Below are 14,924 nucleotides of genomic sequence, written 5' to 3' on the forward strand. Positions count from 1 at the left end.
GTTGTGTCGTTATAAAATGAGATGAGACAGATCCTCAGTTTGTCACACAAAGGTTCATTTTCTGACGTTCCAGCAGCAAAACAGTTCAAATGAAACACCAACAAATCAATCCACATCATAATCAATCATGAACTACTATGAAATACATTTAAAACTGATTTACTGTTATTATTTTGGATGATTTCATGTCATGAGAATTCAAAAAGAAACAACACAAGGGACATTTAAGCGACGATAGAAACGTGAAATATGGCGATTCATGTGGCCGCAACTGTTGTACACTCCTGTGTGTGTGTGTGTGTGTGTGTGTGTGTGTGTGTGTGTGTGTGTGTGTGTCTGCCGCCCATGTGTCTCTCTCCTGCTGTTTCAATCTCCCAGTAAATGATAATGAAGCTCTATCTGTCTCAGTGTGTCTCGGACTCACTGGCGCCCCACACACAACCTAGCTGCCTTTGAGGTTTGTGTGTGTGTGTGTGTGTGTGTGTGTGCGTGTGTGTGTGTGTGTGTTTGGGACCATGGAGCGAAGTGTTCCATCCATACAAACATGTGTGGCACACACACACACACGGACAGACACTATTGAGATGGGATTAGGGCACCCTTGTGTCAGTCTTTGAGGCAGGAGAGATTGGCATCTTTGTGTGTGTGTGTGTGTGTGTGTGTGTGTGTGTGTGTGTGTGTGTGTGTGTGTGTGTTAGTCAGTTTGGGTGTCATCGCTTGTATGATTGAAGATGTTATTAACCCTGAGATCTCCTGCTGAGCTGCAGCTGAAGCTCTGCAGGCTGTGTGTGTAAGTGTGTGTGTGAGTGTGTGTGTGTGTGTGTGCAAGTGTGTGTGTGTAAGTGTGTGTGTGCAAGTGTGTGTGTGTGTGTAAGTGTGTGTGAGTGTGTGTGAGTGTGAGACCAGTCTCTACAAGAAACAAACTCCCGCCTTTAAGAAAACACAAGATGTGTAAAAAAAACTGTCTTTTTTTACTTGTCTGAGTGATAACATTTGGCTTAAGTACAAGTAAAAGTACTCAAGTTAAAGTACAAAAAAAAAAAAAAAAGTAGATTGTTTACAATGTACTCGGAGTAAAAGTTACTTGGTTGGGGTTCTTTCTTGTGTTGTGTAAAAAGGACAAGGGAACACAAATGTCACATTTGTGTTTTTGTTAAGTAAAGGCAAAACTTTACAAATGAAAGTGCTGACAAAATAAAATATGTAAACACATAATGTATCAGTCAACATGGGTCAAAGGTCACAAATGTTTTAACTTTCTCACTCATTAAGGGGCCTTAATGGCAATTCACCGGTCCTCGTCATTCACTTGTCCTCATCATCATTCACCTGTCCTCATCATCATTCACCTGTCCTCATCGTTCACCTGTCCTCATCATTCACCTGTCCTCGTCATTCACATGTCCTCATCGTTCACCTGTCCTCATCATACTCCTTAGAACATTAATTGGCCACACCAGTCAAATGGTCTACCGTAAATCTAGACTAAAGTCTAGACTACTAATCTAGCATATGTAGTGACTGTTTCCTGTTTTAATCTAAGTGTCTTTGTGGTTTAAATTGACATACACACATATACTGTATGTCTCCTGCTATTATCTGGCTTCCCCTCCATTGTTTATGTATTTTCCCAACTTTGCTCGCTATTTTAAAAACACAAGCCGGCTCCTGCAGTGAGGGCTTTGAATCGGGTCCCTCACATATTAATCAGCGAGCGATGGACGACGAGGGACAATACGGAGACATGTAGGGAGGAATGGACAAAGTGAGGGATGGATGAGTGACCACGTTAGGGGGGAGGGAGGGGCAGATAACGAGGACAGAGGGAGGGGAAGGAAGGAAGGAAGGATGACTGCAGATCATCCACGGCCCCAGTGGGGAGGACGGACAATTACCAGTAGGGGCAGCGATGGCTCTGGTGTGTGTGTGTTTGTGTGTGTGTGTGTGTGTGAGAGAGAGAGAGTTGGGGGAGTGAATGAGGGTGAGGAAAAATGAAATGATACCATGCAGCAGGGGGAAAAGAAGGAGTGTGAGGATTCACCTGTCTTTCTGACGAGAGTTTTTCCTGTCTCTGTGGGTCAGTTTATGTCATGAGGCGTCCCACAAGGTTCTGTACTGGGCCCGCTCACAAAGATCTCTACTGCAGTTGTGGCTTCTTTTTGTATTATTTCTTATGCTGACGATACAGTTTGAACTTGTAGTCGTATATAGGGCGCCGTTAAGTGTTAGCGTTTAGCATATTTTTCTCAATGAAACGTTTTTGTTTCATTTGCGACATAAAGATGTTTGTCAACCTTATTTGTTTTAGTGGTTTAACTATTACTATGTATTACTACTACTATGTTTTGTACTGTATTGTCACAACTTAGTTTTAGTGTATAAAGCTCCATTCTATTCTATGTTTTGAGTTTTTTTGTTTTTTTTTTATTCAAATTAAACAGTACGTTGGAAGTGATTGGGACAAAATGAGGCGTGAGACTAAATTCCAGTAGTTGTGTTGCATTTCCAGGTCAAGCTTGTGTATATAGTACATTTAAAAACAACCCCTTGTTCCCAAAAGTACATAACATAAAATAAAAGTAAATAAAATAAACATTTAAAGAAGGAAAACACTTTTTTTTACTGCTTTCCTTATTTGTATTCATTATTTGTGGTTGTTTTTTATTACTTTTTTAGTCTGTGAGGTTTATTTCCCTAAACTAAAGAAAAGAGAAACAGAATGTCAAGATTAATTTGGATTAAAAGCCAAAGTAAGTCAGTAAATCTTTACTAAAGCCCTAAATTTCTGATTAATATCATCCAGAAAAGCGGCAACAGAGTCATGATTAATGTCATCAATGTCCACTGATGAACACATCAACACAAACACTTCCTGTCGTGAATGTATGCATGTAACCTGTGTTTCCACATGTGCAGGAAACATCTGTTGTTTGTGTCGTATCTGAACGAATGTGGCACTTTGTTGTTGTTGTTGTTGTTTGTTTGCGCGTCTAATCCGGCCCTCACACATGTGCGTTTGTCTGTCTCCTATTTGCAGAGGAGGGCATCAATCACGAGTGCAAGCTGTGTAACCAGATGTTTGATTCACCTGCCAAGCTGCTCTGCCACCTGATAGAGCACAGCTTTGAAGGCATGGGAGGAACCTTCAAGTGTCCCGTCTGCTTCACAGGTGAGAGACGCACAGAGACGCACAGAGACACAGAGAGACACTGAGACGCACAGAGACGCACAGAGACACACTGAGACACTGAGACATTCTCACCTTCAAGGACACCTCTACAGATTACACATGTTTCCTTCTCTTGTTTTGTGTTTTTAAAATGGACCCAGGAACATGTATAACTATATTTCAAACATATATAATTGTTATTTTTTAATCTATTTTTACTGATTTTTCACTGTTCTCACTCTTCAAACTCTGACTCTTTTGCTGCTGCGGCAAGTGAATTTCTCTCGTTTGGGATTACCATAATCTAATGGGATTAATTAAATCTAATCTGAACCAGATTATCTCCTCGATCATGTGCACAAACATAACCTTTGACCTAGTAATTCTGACAATGTACTACTTTTTAATCATTTAGTGTGTTGATTTTGTGTTCGATGGTCGCCTGTGTTTAATCCGTGTGTAAAAACGCGGTGTTGCAGAGGGTTCGTTTTGCTGCTGTACAGAAACGTTCTGGATTTAAATCTCTCCTCTCCGGAAAAATGTCTCTCTCCGGGTTTTCCAGCCAACAACAGCGTCGTCGTCGTCGCGGTGATACATGGAGATAACGGCTCCTCTAATGGCCGCGAGGTTTCTCGTCCGAACAGTGAAAACACATTAGGAAAATTCATTGTTTTTAACACGTTCTAACTGGTGGGAATACGACGGCGGCGGGGCGCGGAGTTCGTGCAGGAAAACACAAATATGAAGCAGCTGATGTGTTTGTTATTCACCTGAGGGCCGAGCACAAGTGCTGGATGATCAAATTAGGCTCTTTTTTGGGCGATGTTCACCACCTGCAGTATTTTACCAGCAACTAAGTCAGCACCTCTGAGCTCCCATGTTCCACCTCTAACACTGTGTGTGTGTGTGTGTGTGTGTGTGTCACTCCATCACTCTTGCTCCCTCAGTTGTTGAGTTTGTCTTGTGTTGTGCTCCTCCTCCTCCTCATCCTCATCCTCCCCCCACAGGTACACAGCAACGCTTTAAACTTTAACTCTATTCCTTAGTGGCTTATGAATTAGTAAGATGGGCACCGCTCCTACGGGGAGGCTTAATAATTCAACACACACACACACACACACACACACACACACACACGGGCGGTGAAAAGCAAAAGTTTACTGAAACAAAGACGAGAGAAAGAAAGGAAGAAAAAAGTACGGAGTGGAAGTGAAAGGAAAGGAAAAGAGAGATAATTTATTGATAAATATGGCGAGGTCTGCTGAGGATAACTCTTCCTGTTTCCTCTACACATGTTTAACGTGGTTATTTCACACCATCCATCTTCTTCTGCTTTATCCTCCACATGAGGGTCGCGGGGGGCTGTGCCAATGTCAGCTGACAACTCGGGATGTACCAATACAACTTTTTCACTTCCGATACAATGCCGATATTGCAGCCTTGAGTATTGGCTGATACCGATATCGATCCGATACCATATCAGCACGAATCATACATACTTTAATGACTTATTTTGTAGTGTGGAATGTTAGAATAGGCTTGATCAAGTGATATTACTTAAACTGAGAACAATAGTCAGCAACAGCAGGTATGAAAAATGTATTATTAACCAACGGTTACATCAATTTTAACCTTCAACATAAGAATATTGGATTTTTTGCCATGTTAATTTCATACAGTCTATGGTTCATTTCATCAGGAGGAAAGAACCAAGTGCTAATGGGGGTGTTTTTAGAGCACCCGTGTTTCACACATAACAGGGTGTCTTCAGAGAACACCCCCCTTGTTTTCACTATTTTGGATTAGCCCAACCCACACAGGGTGATTGACTCGTTCCACAGATAAACCCGGAGCCCGGGGACCGGCCCCGCAGACGTACTTAGCTCCATGTGTGGGGCTTCAGGACACATTTAAAACCAGCGCCACAGGACACAGGTGGCGCTGGTTTATGAAATATTGTTGTTTCAGCAGCTCGCCTCAGGGTGAGCTAGCGTGGTGCTAACGGCGAGCTCACGCTCGCTGTGCAGCTTAGTAGCCTCTGATTTCAGAGGTGAAAGAAAAAAGTTTGACCCTCGATCGTTATTGACCCTCGACCGCACCAAAGAGGCGAACTGTAGTCCGCCCTAAACAAAACATAGGCCTCGGTTCGCAGGAAGCGGACACACGGGCATTGTGGGTAAACACAACCAAAACATACGTGCGTGTAGTCACGTCCAGCGTTAGCTTCGTAACCAATAACAACTCAAAATACGCCTCAAACACTGTAACAATATACAGAAAATGTCAGAAAATGTTAATCGGTGTTTGAATGATTCATTTCTAATGATTTCTTTCAATATTCACATTTAAGATGCTGAAAAATCACAGAACAAACAAACTTTAATTAATGAATTCATTTAGTGACCAGTGAATCGTTTCAGTCCTAATCCAGGGAGTTATTGGCTGGGATTGGGCGTCAAACTGCTAATCTGGTACAAAATCCCATTCTTTACAGTCAGCAGATGATAAGGTTTGTGTGGTTTGGCTTGTGTTCAGGTTCACATGTGGACAGACCAGGTTCCTGGTTGCAGATGGTGCTGGTTCTGTGGTTCACTGCTCTTGTGTTTGTTCTCCTCTCAGTATTCGTTCAGGCCAACAAGCTCCAGCAGCACATATTCGCCGTCCACGGTCAGGAGGACAAGATCTACGACTGTTCCCAGTGTCCACAGAAGTTCTTCTTTCAGACAGAACTACAGGTGCGTCCTCCTTTAAGTCCTCTTCTTCTTCTTCTTCTTCTCTGTCCTTAAAGCTCCTCCTCCTCTCTAAACTTATCCATAACCTGATTCTACTTTTCTCTGCGTATCATCTCATCCTCTACGTATTCCTCCTCCGGGCTCTGTCCCTCACTTTCCATCTCCCCTCATGAGGTCCGAGCAGGGTTCTGGCAAAGCTTCATGTCATTAGGGTCCAGACACATTTAAATCCACACATGTGTGTGTGTGTGAGTGTGAAGGAGGAGGACAGAGAGGCGATAAGTCACTCATGAGTAGGTCCAGGACCAGCTGTGGTCAGGTCTGCCGTGATGTGTAAACCCTCCTCCTCCTCCTCCTCCTCCTCCGAGTGACCTCCTTTAATCTTCAGGTCAAACACTTTACACCTGTTAAAGGTCGAGTCCGCGGATCCTGATGTCGTCGAGCGGCGTGTGAAGTCCTTTTCATTCTCTGACGCTGGTTTTAAAGCTGCTCTGCTCAGTCTCTGTCTCCTGTCCTTCAAGGACACTTTGTCCCTCCTCATCGTCTCTTCTGTCGGAGGACAGTTTGTCCTCTTTGCAGAGACTGAACTCAGAGAAGAGTTCATTTGCTTTTTTCATTTACGCACAACAATAATTGTAATTATAACATTAATCTGACTTTGTCAACATTTATTTAATATATGGATGAGTGATGCCACATTTAGGCGTCAGATACGATCAGATATTACAAAATGAAGTATGTGCTGATACTAATATCAGTTTGACATGAAATAACATTGTTGTTTTGCTTTATTTCTTCTTTTATATCAAAATACGTTAAATGCGTTCACGCGACACGATGACAATAGTGTACGTCTCTCTTTACAGGCTGATTTCAGTTTAAAGCTTTTCGTTTTATTTATTGATCAATATCTGATTTGAACAATGTCAGATACAACCTGATAAATAATAATGTATGTTGAATCCACTCGGACGAAGATGGAAGAACACAAACGCCGGGACGCGGCTCTGATTCTGAAGATAACTTATTGACGCTGTCAAACAGGACAGGTGCTGAACCTGTACGCTGTCACACGGTGATCAACACGCCTCATTATCACAGTTTCTCTTACATCTCACTTCTCTTGTGATGAACGATCACCACTGACACAACTGTGCGTCCATTTATCTGAAGATAAAGCGCTGGTGACATCAATAACAACAATAATAACGATAATATAAAAATACATATCGTACTTATTGATCCGAGATTCCTCTTGTGAAACACTCCTCTGGCCTCAGAAGGTTCCAGCCCCGCGGATTTAGCCGCTTTATATCGATCCCCAGTCAATCTTTTCATTTTCTACTGAGTTTATCGTGGTTATCAGGTTCTGAAGAACCAGAATCCATAAATCCACACATGTTCTCTCACCTTAACTTAACCACAACTCCAATCTTAGCCCTAAACTTTAACCAGTTCCTCAGACATGAGGTTCTGCCTCAATGGGACCAGGTTTTGGTGTCGATACTGGACGATACTGGTCCTGAAAAGGTCAGTGTTTATTCATGTTCACACACACACACACACACACACAGTAGCGTTGACATGGAGCCAAAAGAGGGTGGACATATGGACGGCCAGTCCATTTAACAGCAGGACAACTGCTGGACCCTGTCGGTTAATGTCCACACACACACACACACACACACAGGAGCCAGGGTTGCAGGCGACGTTTGAATTCCCAGAAGTCGGTCGATAACATTGACCGAGTATCATGACGACATCGTACAGTGACTGAAATAATCGCGTAAATCGCGATTATTTCAGTCACTGTACGATGTCGTCACGATACTGCGATATATACTGAGTATGTATTTAGTATTTAGTGCTCATGCTAATGAGCACTAAAAATAATCACGTAAATCGCGATTATTTCAGTCACTGTACGATGTCGTCGCGATACTGCGATATATGCTGAGTATGTATTTAGTATTTAGTGCTCATGCTAATGAGCACTAAAAATAATCGCGTAAATCGCGATTATTTCAGTCACTGTACGATGTCGTCGCGATACTGCGATATATACTGAGTATGTATTTAGTATTTAGTGCTCATGCTAATGAGCACTAAAAATAATCGCGTAAATCGCGATTATTTCAGTCACTGTACGATGTCGTCGCGATACTGCGATATATACTGAGTATGTATTTAGTATTTAGTGCTCGTGCTAATCCACAAAATGTTTAATGTTCATTTTTAACGTCAGTGAGAACACAAACGATATGCTAAACAGAAATCGATACTTTAATATCGCCACGTGAAATATCGCGATATCAATTTTTGAGTCCCGCGTCGGCGTCGGTGAGGTTTTTCTGAGTTTCCGAGTCGGAAATCCGACTTCCAACTACAACTGGAATGCACCCGCAGACTCTCCGCAGCAGTTGTAATTGTTACCATTTTTAAATACAAATAAAGTTATTTTTTCACTGTTAACTGTTATTTAAAGGTTATTCCGCCTCGTGTGGAACGAACACATACGACTCATATTTTTTAGTTCTCTCTCTCTCAGCTCTTTGTGCGTCTTCCTCTTCGGCTGCTGCTCTGTCGCGTTACTCTGTAGTCTTGGCCCAGGTGTGTGTGTGTGTGTGTGTGTGTGTGTGTGTGTGTGTGTGTGTGTGTGTGTGTGTGTATGAGCCCGACCTGCTGCATTGTCCCATGAGACAGTTCTCTAAGTGGTGAGACAGAAAAGGCTGACTGAGGGAGATGGAGAGCTACAACCATGGAGGTTAATGCCACTGCTCGCTATTATAGGTGTGTGTCTGTGTGTGTGTGTGTGTGTGTGTGTGTGTGTGTGTGTGTGTGTGTGTAGAGTTGGTAATGTCCCAGGGACCTAAATCTTTAAACACTGTCACATTATGCAGCTCTGTCTTCTCGGGGACAGAAAGCGCGTCCACACACACAAAGATGGAATTTTTTTGGAGTTTTCCGTGCGTCTGTCAGTCCACTGAGGAAAGATTTGTGTCAATATTATCAAACAACACTGAAAAATCAACCATTCAAAATGATATTAATAGAATATTAGATAGATAGACAGGCAGACAGGCAGACAGACAGACAGATAGATTATTGGGCTCAGGATGAACATAGTTATTGGTGATGTAGATTGTGCGTCCTCACACTCGTCTCCAGTGTGCGAGAGTGAGACGTGGTGGACACGTTGTGTTAATGCTGTGCAGATGGACGAAGAAGAAAAAGCTGGAAAAGCCTCTGGCTTCTTTCAGAGAGGAGCTCTCTCCCTCTCTCTCTCCCTCTCTCTCCCTCTCCCTCTCTCTCTCCCTCTCTCTCCCTCTCTCTCTCTCCCTCTCTCTCCCTCTCTCTCCCACACACACACACACACACATACCCGAGGGTCATTGCAGCACAGACCGCCACTGCATCATCCTCTCTCCTCCTGACTGCACCCCCTCTCCCTCTCCCTCTCCCTCTCCCTCTCTCCCTCCTCTTAGGTACAGAACAGTGGAGTCCAAACATCTCAGACCATGTTCCAGTTTAAAGTGAATAGCAGCACACATGTTCACCATCTCTCTCTCTCTCTCTGTGTCTCTCTTGCTGTTTGTCTCTCCCTCGCTCCCTCGCTCTCTCCCTCTCTCTGACTCCCCCCTCTGTCCCAGAAGAACCAGCCCCTATGCATATTTTAGCCCCTCTCCTCTCTTCCTCTCCTCAGTGTTTCTCCCCAGTGAAACATAAATAGTGCAGACGTAAGCTGGTAAATAAGAGATGTGTGTGTGTGTGTGTGTGTGTGTAAATAAGAAATGCTGTGGCCCTGATCAGTGAGGCCTTCTGGATCTTCACTCACTTTCCTTCCTTCCTTCCATCCTTCCTTTCTTTAGTTTTCATAGTAATCGTAAATAACTTACTTGTGTCTGTTGTTTCTTCTTCTTCTTTCACTTCCTTCCCTCCGTCCTTCCTTCCCTTGTCCCTCTTGTAGAACCCTCCCCATCTCTCTCTCCTCCGTCGTCCTTAGTCTTCACATCTTCTTTGTCTTCAGCCTCCAGGGGGAGCTCTCCTGTCCTTAATGTTTCCCTCCATCTCTTCCTCCATCCATCACTCCTCCACGATCATCCCTGCGTTGTTTTCTTTCCTCTTCCTCTTCCTCGTCCTCTTCCTTTCCTGAAGCTCCAGTAAATGTTTAAACACTCAGCTCAGTGGTCAGAGGAAGAAATGGAACGGGAGGATGTAACGATGATGGACACTGATGATCACGCGAGTGATGCAACAGTGTTTCCTCAATCAGAACTGAGTGAGATACACAGCAGCTCCTCTTTTTAAACATCTTAACCACCTTTAACTGTGTTTTGTACCTCAGAGATACATAAACTGTTCCCTCTGTATATAAATGTGACTTCTGTTTACTCACATGTTGACCTGCATGTAGCCAGTGAGTGGTTACTTTGACGAGCGTCTGTGAAAAACAATATTACAATACAAATGTTCAACTGTATGCCATGCAGAGCAAAGGATTGCAGGGTAAATAGTTCATTACCTGTGTGTGTGTGTGTGTGTGTGTGTCTGCGTGCGTGTGTGTGTGTGTGTGTGTGTGTGTGTGCTCCGTGGTCTGTCTATGAATAATGTTGTCTTTGTCTTTGTCTGAATCTAAGAGCCTCACTGTCTCCCTCTAACTGAATTATGGAAAAGTGTGGATGTGGCTGAACTGGCAATAGCGCTGTGTGTGTGTGTGTGTGTGTGTGTGTGTGTGTGTGTGTGTGTGTCAAGTCGTACTCTCTGATCCATGTATCCTTGGCTGTGTGCATGTGTGTATAATGTGTGTGTGCTGTGTGCGTGTGTGTATGAATTTGATCCGTAGATCCCTGTGGCGTTCCGGGGAGCGTACTCAGCTGCCCCACTGCTCACTGGGAGAGACTGCGTTATTAGAATGGGGACCTGGGAGACACACACACACACACACACACACACACACACACACACACCTCACAGTCTTACCTCCCTGAATCCCTGGACTTGGAGCTGTTTGCAGCTGGGAGAGAAGACAGACAGACAGACAGACAGACAGACAGACAGATGGAAACAAAAAGAGATTCAAAACAAAAGAGAGAGCGAGGAGACTGAATGTAGTACGAGTTCTGCCTCCACATACTGTCGTACCACAAACACAACAACACAACAGGAAATGTGTTTCCTAACAGACTCTCAAACATTCAGCTCGAGTCTTCACGACAACATATTTCTCCTTGAGAGAAAGAGATGATTCAATAAAACTGAAATAAAGTAAGAACTAGTGTTTTTAAAACAAACAAAGGATAATTAACTGGAACTGACTTGTGTGTTTATAAAACTAAGTTTTTTTAGTTGTTCTCTCAAACTATGACTATAAAATAAAAACTAACCCTAAAACTAAATCAAAAAAATATAAAAAAAAACCAAAAAACTAAGTAAAACTAAACAAAAAATTTAAAACTCATACAAACTAAACTAAAAATAAAAACTAATTAAAACTAAACAAAAAACTAAACAATAAATAAAAACTAAACAAAAACAAACTAATTGAAATTAAAAACTAATAGAAACTAAGCAAGAAACTAAACTAAAACTAAGCAAAAAATAAAAATAAACAAAAAAATTAAAAACTAAACAAGAAAAAACTAAACTAAAACTAAGCAAAAAAATTAAAAACTAATAAAAAATAAACAAAAAATAAAAACTAATTAAAACTAAACTAAAACTAAGAAAAAAAATAAAAACTAAACAAAAGAATTAAAAACTAGTAAAAACTAAAAACTAGCAAACACGCTCTAAAAACGAACTAAAACTATTTAATTTAAGAAACAAAAAGTTCAGACAAAATAAAAACTAAAACTAATGAAAAATCCCAAACAATTATCACCTTAATGAACACTTGATCAGTGGATCTTTAACGTAAACATTATTTTTATGCTTGGTTATTGACGCTTTGGTCGTATCATGTGATGAATGTCTGCTGCTCTCACTCCCTCCCTCTCTCCCTCTCTCTCCCTCTGCTGTTGACGTGAGACTCGGTGCAGAACAGTGAGCGAGTAAAGTTAAGTAAGTTAAGTAAGTTAAGTAAGTTAAGTAAGAGAGAGAATAAATGAAGACATGATTCCAACATCTCTGTCTCACCAAAGACAAATGACAAAGACCGACTTTGACCCGAGATCTTAAGGACAATCGCTCTCATCTTAAGCTGTGTTGTGTCAGCACATTTGGTCCTTGAATTTGAGGGAATCCTCCTGGTCCTGGAAAGTCCTTGAAACTTGATTCTCTTAAAATGACCGTTCTCAGCTTTAATCCTTTTGTTTCGCTTGTGCTGCCGTTTGATGTCACTTCCTGTTCCGTGTCAGTGACGCCTCACCTTTCGCTGCAGGTCCGCGTGTGTGTGCGTGCGCGTGTGTGTGTGTGTGTGTGTGTGTGTGTCTTCGTGCTGTGAGTGTATTTCGGGGCTCGTGTTTACTCCTGCAAACACGGCTGTGTGGGCCAATAGCAACAGGAGAGGGGAACTCCCTGTGGCAGAAAGCGAGGGAGTTGAGCCGAGCGCTCCAAACAGGACGTGGTTAGAGAGGTCACCCTGGGCACGGAGGAGGAGGAGGAGGAGGAGGAGGAGGAGGCAGACTCCGTCATCGTGACTTGGCTGGACAAAGAGCGATGGAGAGCTGTAGGAAGCGTTTGACAGATAATTTAAAGATCATGTGTGTGTCAGTGTGTGTGTGTGTGTGTGTCGTTTACAATGAGAGGAAGGCGGAGGGATGGTGAGAGGGACACAGAGGAGGAGGAGGAGGAGGAGGAGGAGGAGTGTGAGGGAGGCAGGGAATACGTGTCAGTGGGATATAAAGAGGCAGAGGGTGGCGTTTATTTTTGATCTGCTCCTGAGGCAGCATCCTGTCCTGGACGGGTGGAGCTAAAGACAAGCCAGGGAGCAAAGGAAGCAGGCTAAGAAAGCCCATCTGCTCGTCCAAGACACACACACACACACACAGGTACACACACACACACACACACACACACACACACACACACACAGGTACAGACATGAGTCACTTCACTCTGGTGGAAGAGTGTCAACTCTGAGCTATAAATACAGACAGAAGACCACGGCCACTGAGGTGATTTTTCTACCATTTAGAGTTAGTTAAAACAACTTTTACACACACACACACACACACACACACACACACACACACACAGCTATCCTTCTTAGGACACTGCATCGTCTTCCAGCCTAAACGAAGCCCTACTTATCCGTGACCCTTAACCACAAACAGTTACTTGACTCACTTAATCACAGTTCAAATTTAACCCTTAAAACTTAACCCAGTTCCTACATAGAAGGAGGTTCTGCCTCATCCGGACCAGGTTTTGGTCTCCATGAGGATGACAGGCCCTGACAAGGTCAGTTTTGGTGACAGAATATTCACATTTAACACAAACGTGGAAAAATATTGCAGTTTTGATTTAAAACGCGAGGATAAGAACTTTTATTATTATTATCATTATTTATAAATAATATGATTGCATTGTTTACATGAAGGGAATTTAACGTCAAACAATCAAAAACACTTACACTTACAAGTATGTTGCAACCCTTACCTTAACCATCACGACAAGTGCCTTACCCTTAAAACCAGGTCTTAAAAGTTGTGGGGGCCCAGATAAAATGTCCCGACAAAGACATAAGTACAAGTACACACACACACATATGGCCTTAGCAGTTTTCCAGCAGCTGACAAACTGGACCTTTTGTTGTCATGGTAACATAAATAAACATGTGGATGCGTCCGTAGCAGTCGTGGTTAAAGGAACAATAACCATCAACGTTATCAGACTTTATTTATTCAGCATGTACAGTAAACGTCACAGAGACAAGAAGACTTTAATAAACAGTAAATGCACACAGGTGTCCTGTGTTTCATGACAGCGTGAAATCCACCACCAGAGTCTCTCGTTTGATATGCAGCATCCCATAATACGTCCCTCCGTCCTCCCCCTGCTCCGCTCATAATGTCTGCATCGGTCACCCAAGAATTAAAGGTAATAATGGTGGAGATTAAACGGCTTCCTTTCTGTCTCTGTCCACGAGGACGTGAGGACGCGTACGTTTGTCTGTCTCTGCTGTGAAGACACACACACACACACGCACAGTTTATGTATGTGATGCAGTAGAAAGAAGAGAAGAGAAGCAGATTAGATTTTCTCTGTCGATCCCTCACTGCCTCTTACCCAAGAGACCCTGTGTGTGTGTGTAACTGGTATTCCTTATGTCGTGGGGACCTATATATGTTTACACAGCCACATTATGGGGACAAAAAGTCCCCAGAACAAAGTGAAGACATGTTAACAAGTTAGGCTCAGGTCAGGGTTAGGATTAGGATTAGGCCAGTAGTATATATAGTGTATATATATATCTATATATATATATGTAGTACAGAATATAATGTCCTCTGGAGTCATGGAAACCACAATGTTTGTGTGTGTTCATGTATTTGTAGCTTTGTGAAGACATTTATGCTGGTTCTCTCTTCTGATAAGGGCCTTTTGAGGGTTAAGACCTGGTTTTAGGGTCAGAATTGGGTTTGTGTAAGGGTTAGGGTAGAGGACGTGTGTGTGTGTACTTGCGTTAACATCTTTACGTTGTGGGGACACTTTGGCGGCACAGCTTTAAGGGCTTTTTCAGGGTTTAAGTGTTAGGGTTATAATTGTGTAAGGCTTAGTGGTGATGGTTACAGTTAAGGTAAGGGCTTAGTGGTGATGGTTACAGTTAAGGTAAGGGGTTAGTGGTGATCGTTACAGTTAAGATAAGGGGTTAGTGGTGATGGCTACAGTTAAGGTAAGGCTTAGTGGGTGATGGTTGCAGTTATGTAAGTGGGGTTAGTGTGGTGATGGTTACAGTTATGTAGCTGGGTTAGTGGTGATGTTACAGTTAAGATAAGGGGTTATGGGGTGATGGTTACAAAGCATGCGGGCGTTAGTGGTGATGGTTGCCAAGATGCGCGTTATGGGTGATGGTTAAGGGT

General features: G+C 42.7%; 1 protein-coding gene across 3 annotated transcripts in view; it reads left to right on the top strand.

Moving 5' to 3' along the window:
* Positions 1 to 14,924, top strand: part of znf423 (zinc finger protein 423) — a 162,842-nt gene that overhangs the window by 141,432 nt on the left and 6,486 nt on the right. For all 3 annotated transcript variants that reach the window (XM_044035599.1, XM_044035601.1, XM_044035602.1), the window contains 2 exons: positions 3,038 to 3,169; positions 5,789 to 5,904. In XM_044035599.1, coding sequence (XP_043891534.1) covers positions 3,038 to 3,169; positions 5,789 to 5,904 — 248 coding nt within the window. The remainder of the gene's footprint in view (positions 1 to 3,037; positions 3,170 to 5,788; positions 5,905 to 14,924) is intronic.

Source organism: Solea senegalensis, linkage group LG10, assembly GCF_019176455.1.
Source record: "Solea senegalensis isolate Sse05_10M linkage group LG10, IFAPA_SoseM_1, whole genome shotgun sequence".
Taxonomy (NCBI): Eukaryota; Metazoa; Chordata; class Actinopteri; order Pleuronectiformes; family Soleidae; genus Solea; species Solea senegalensis.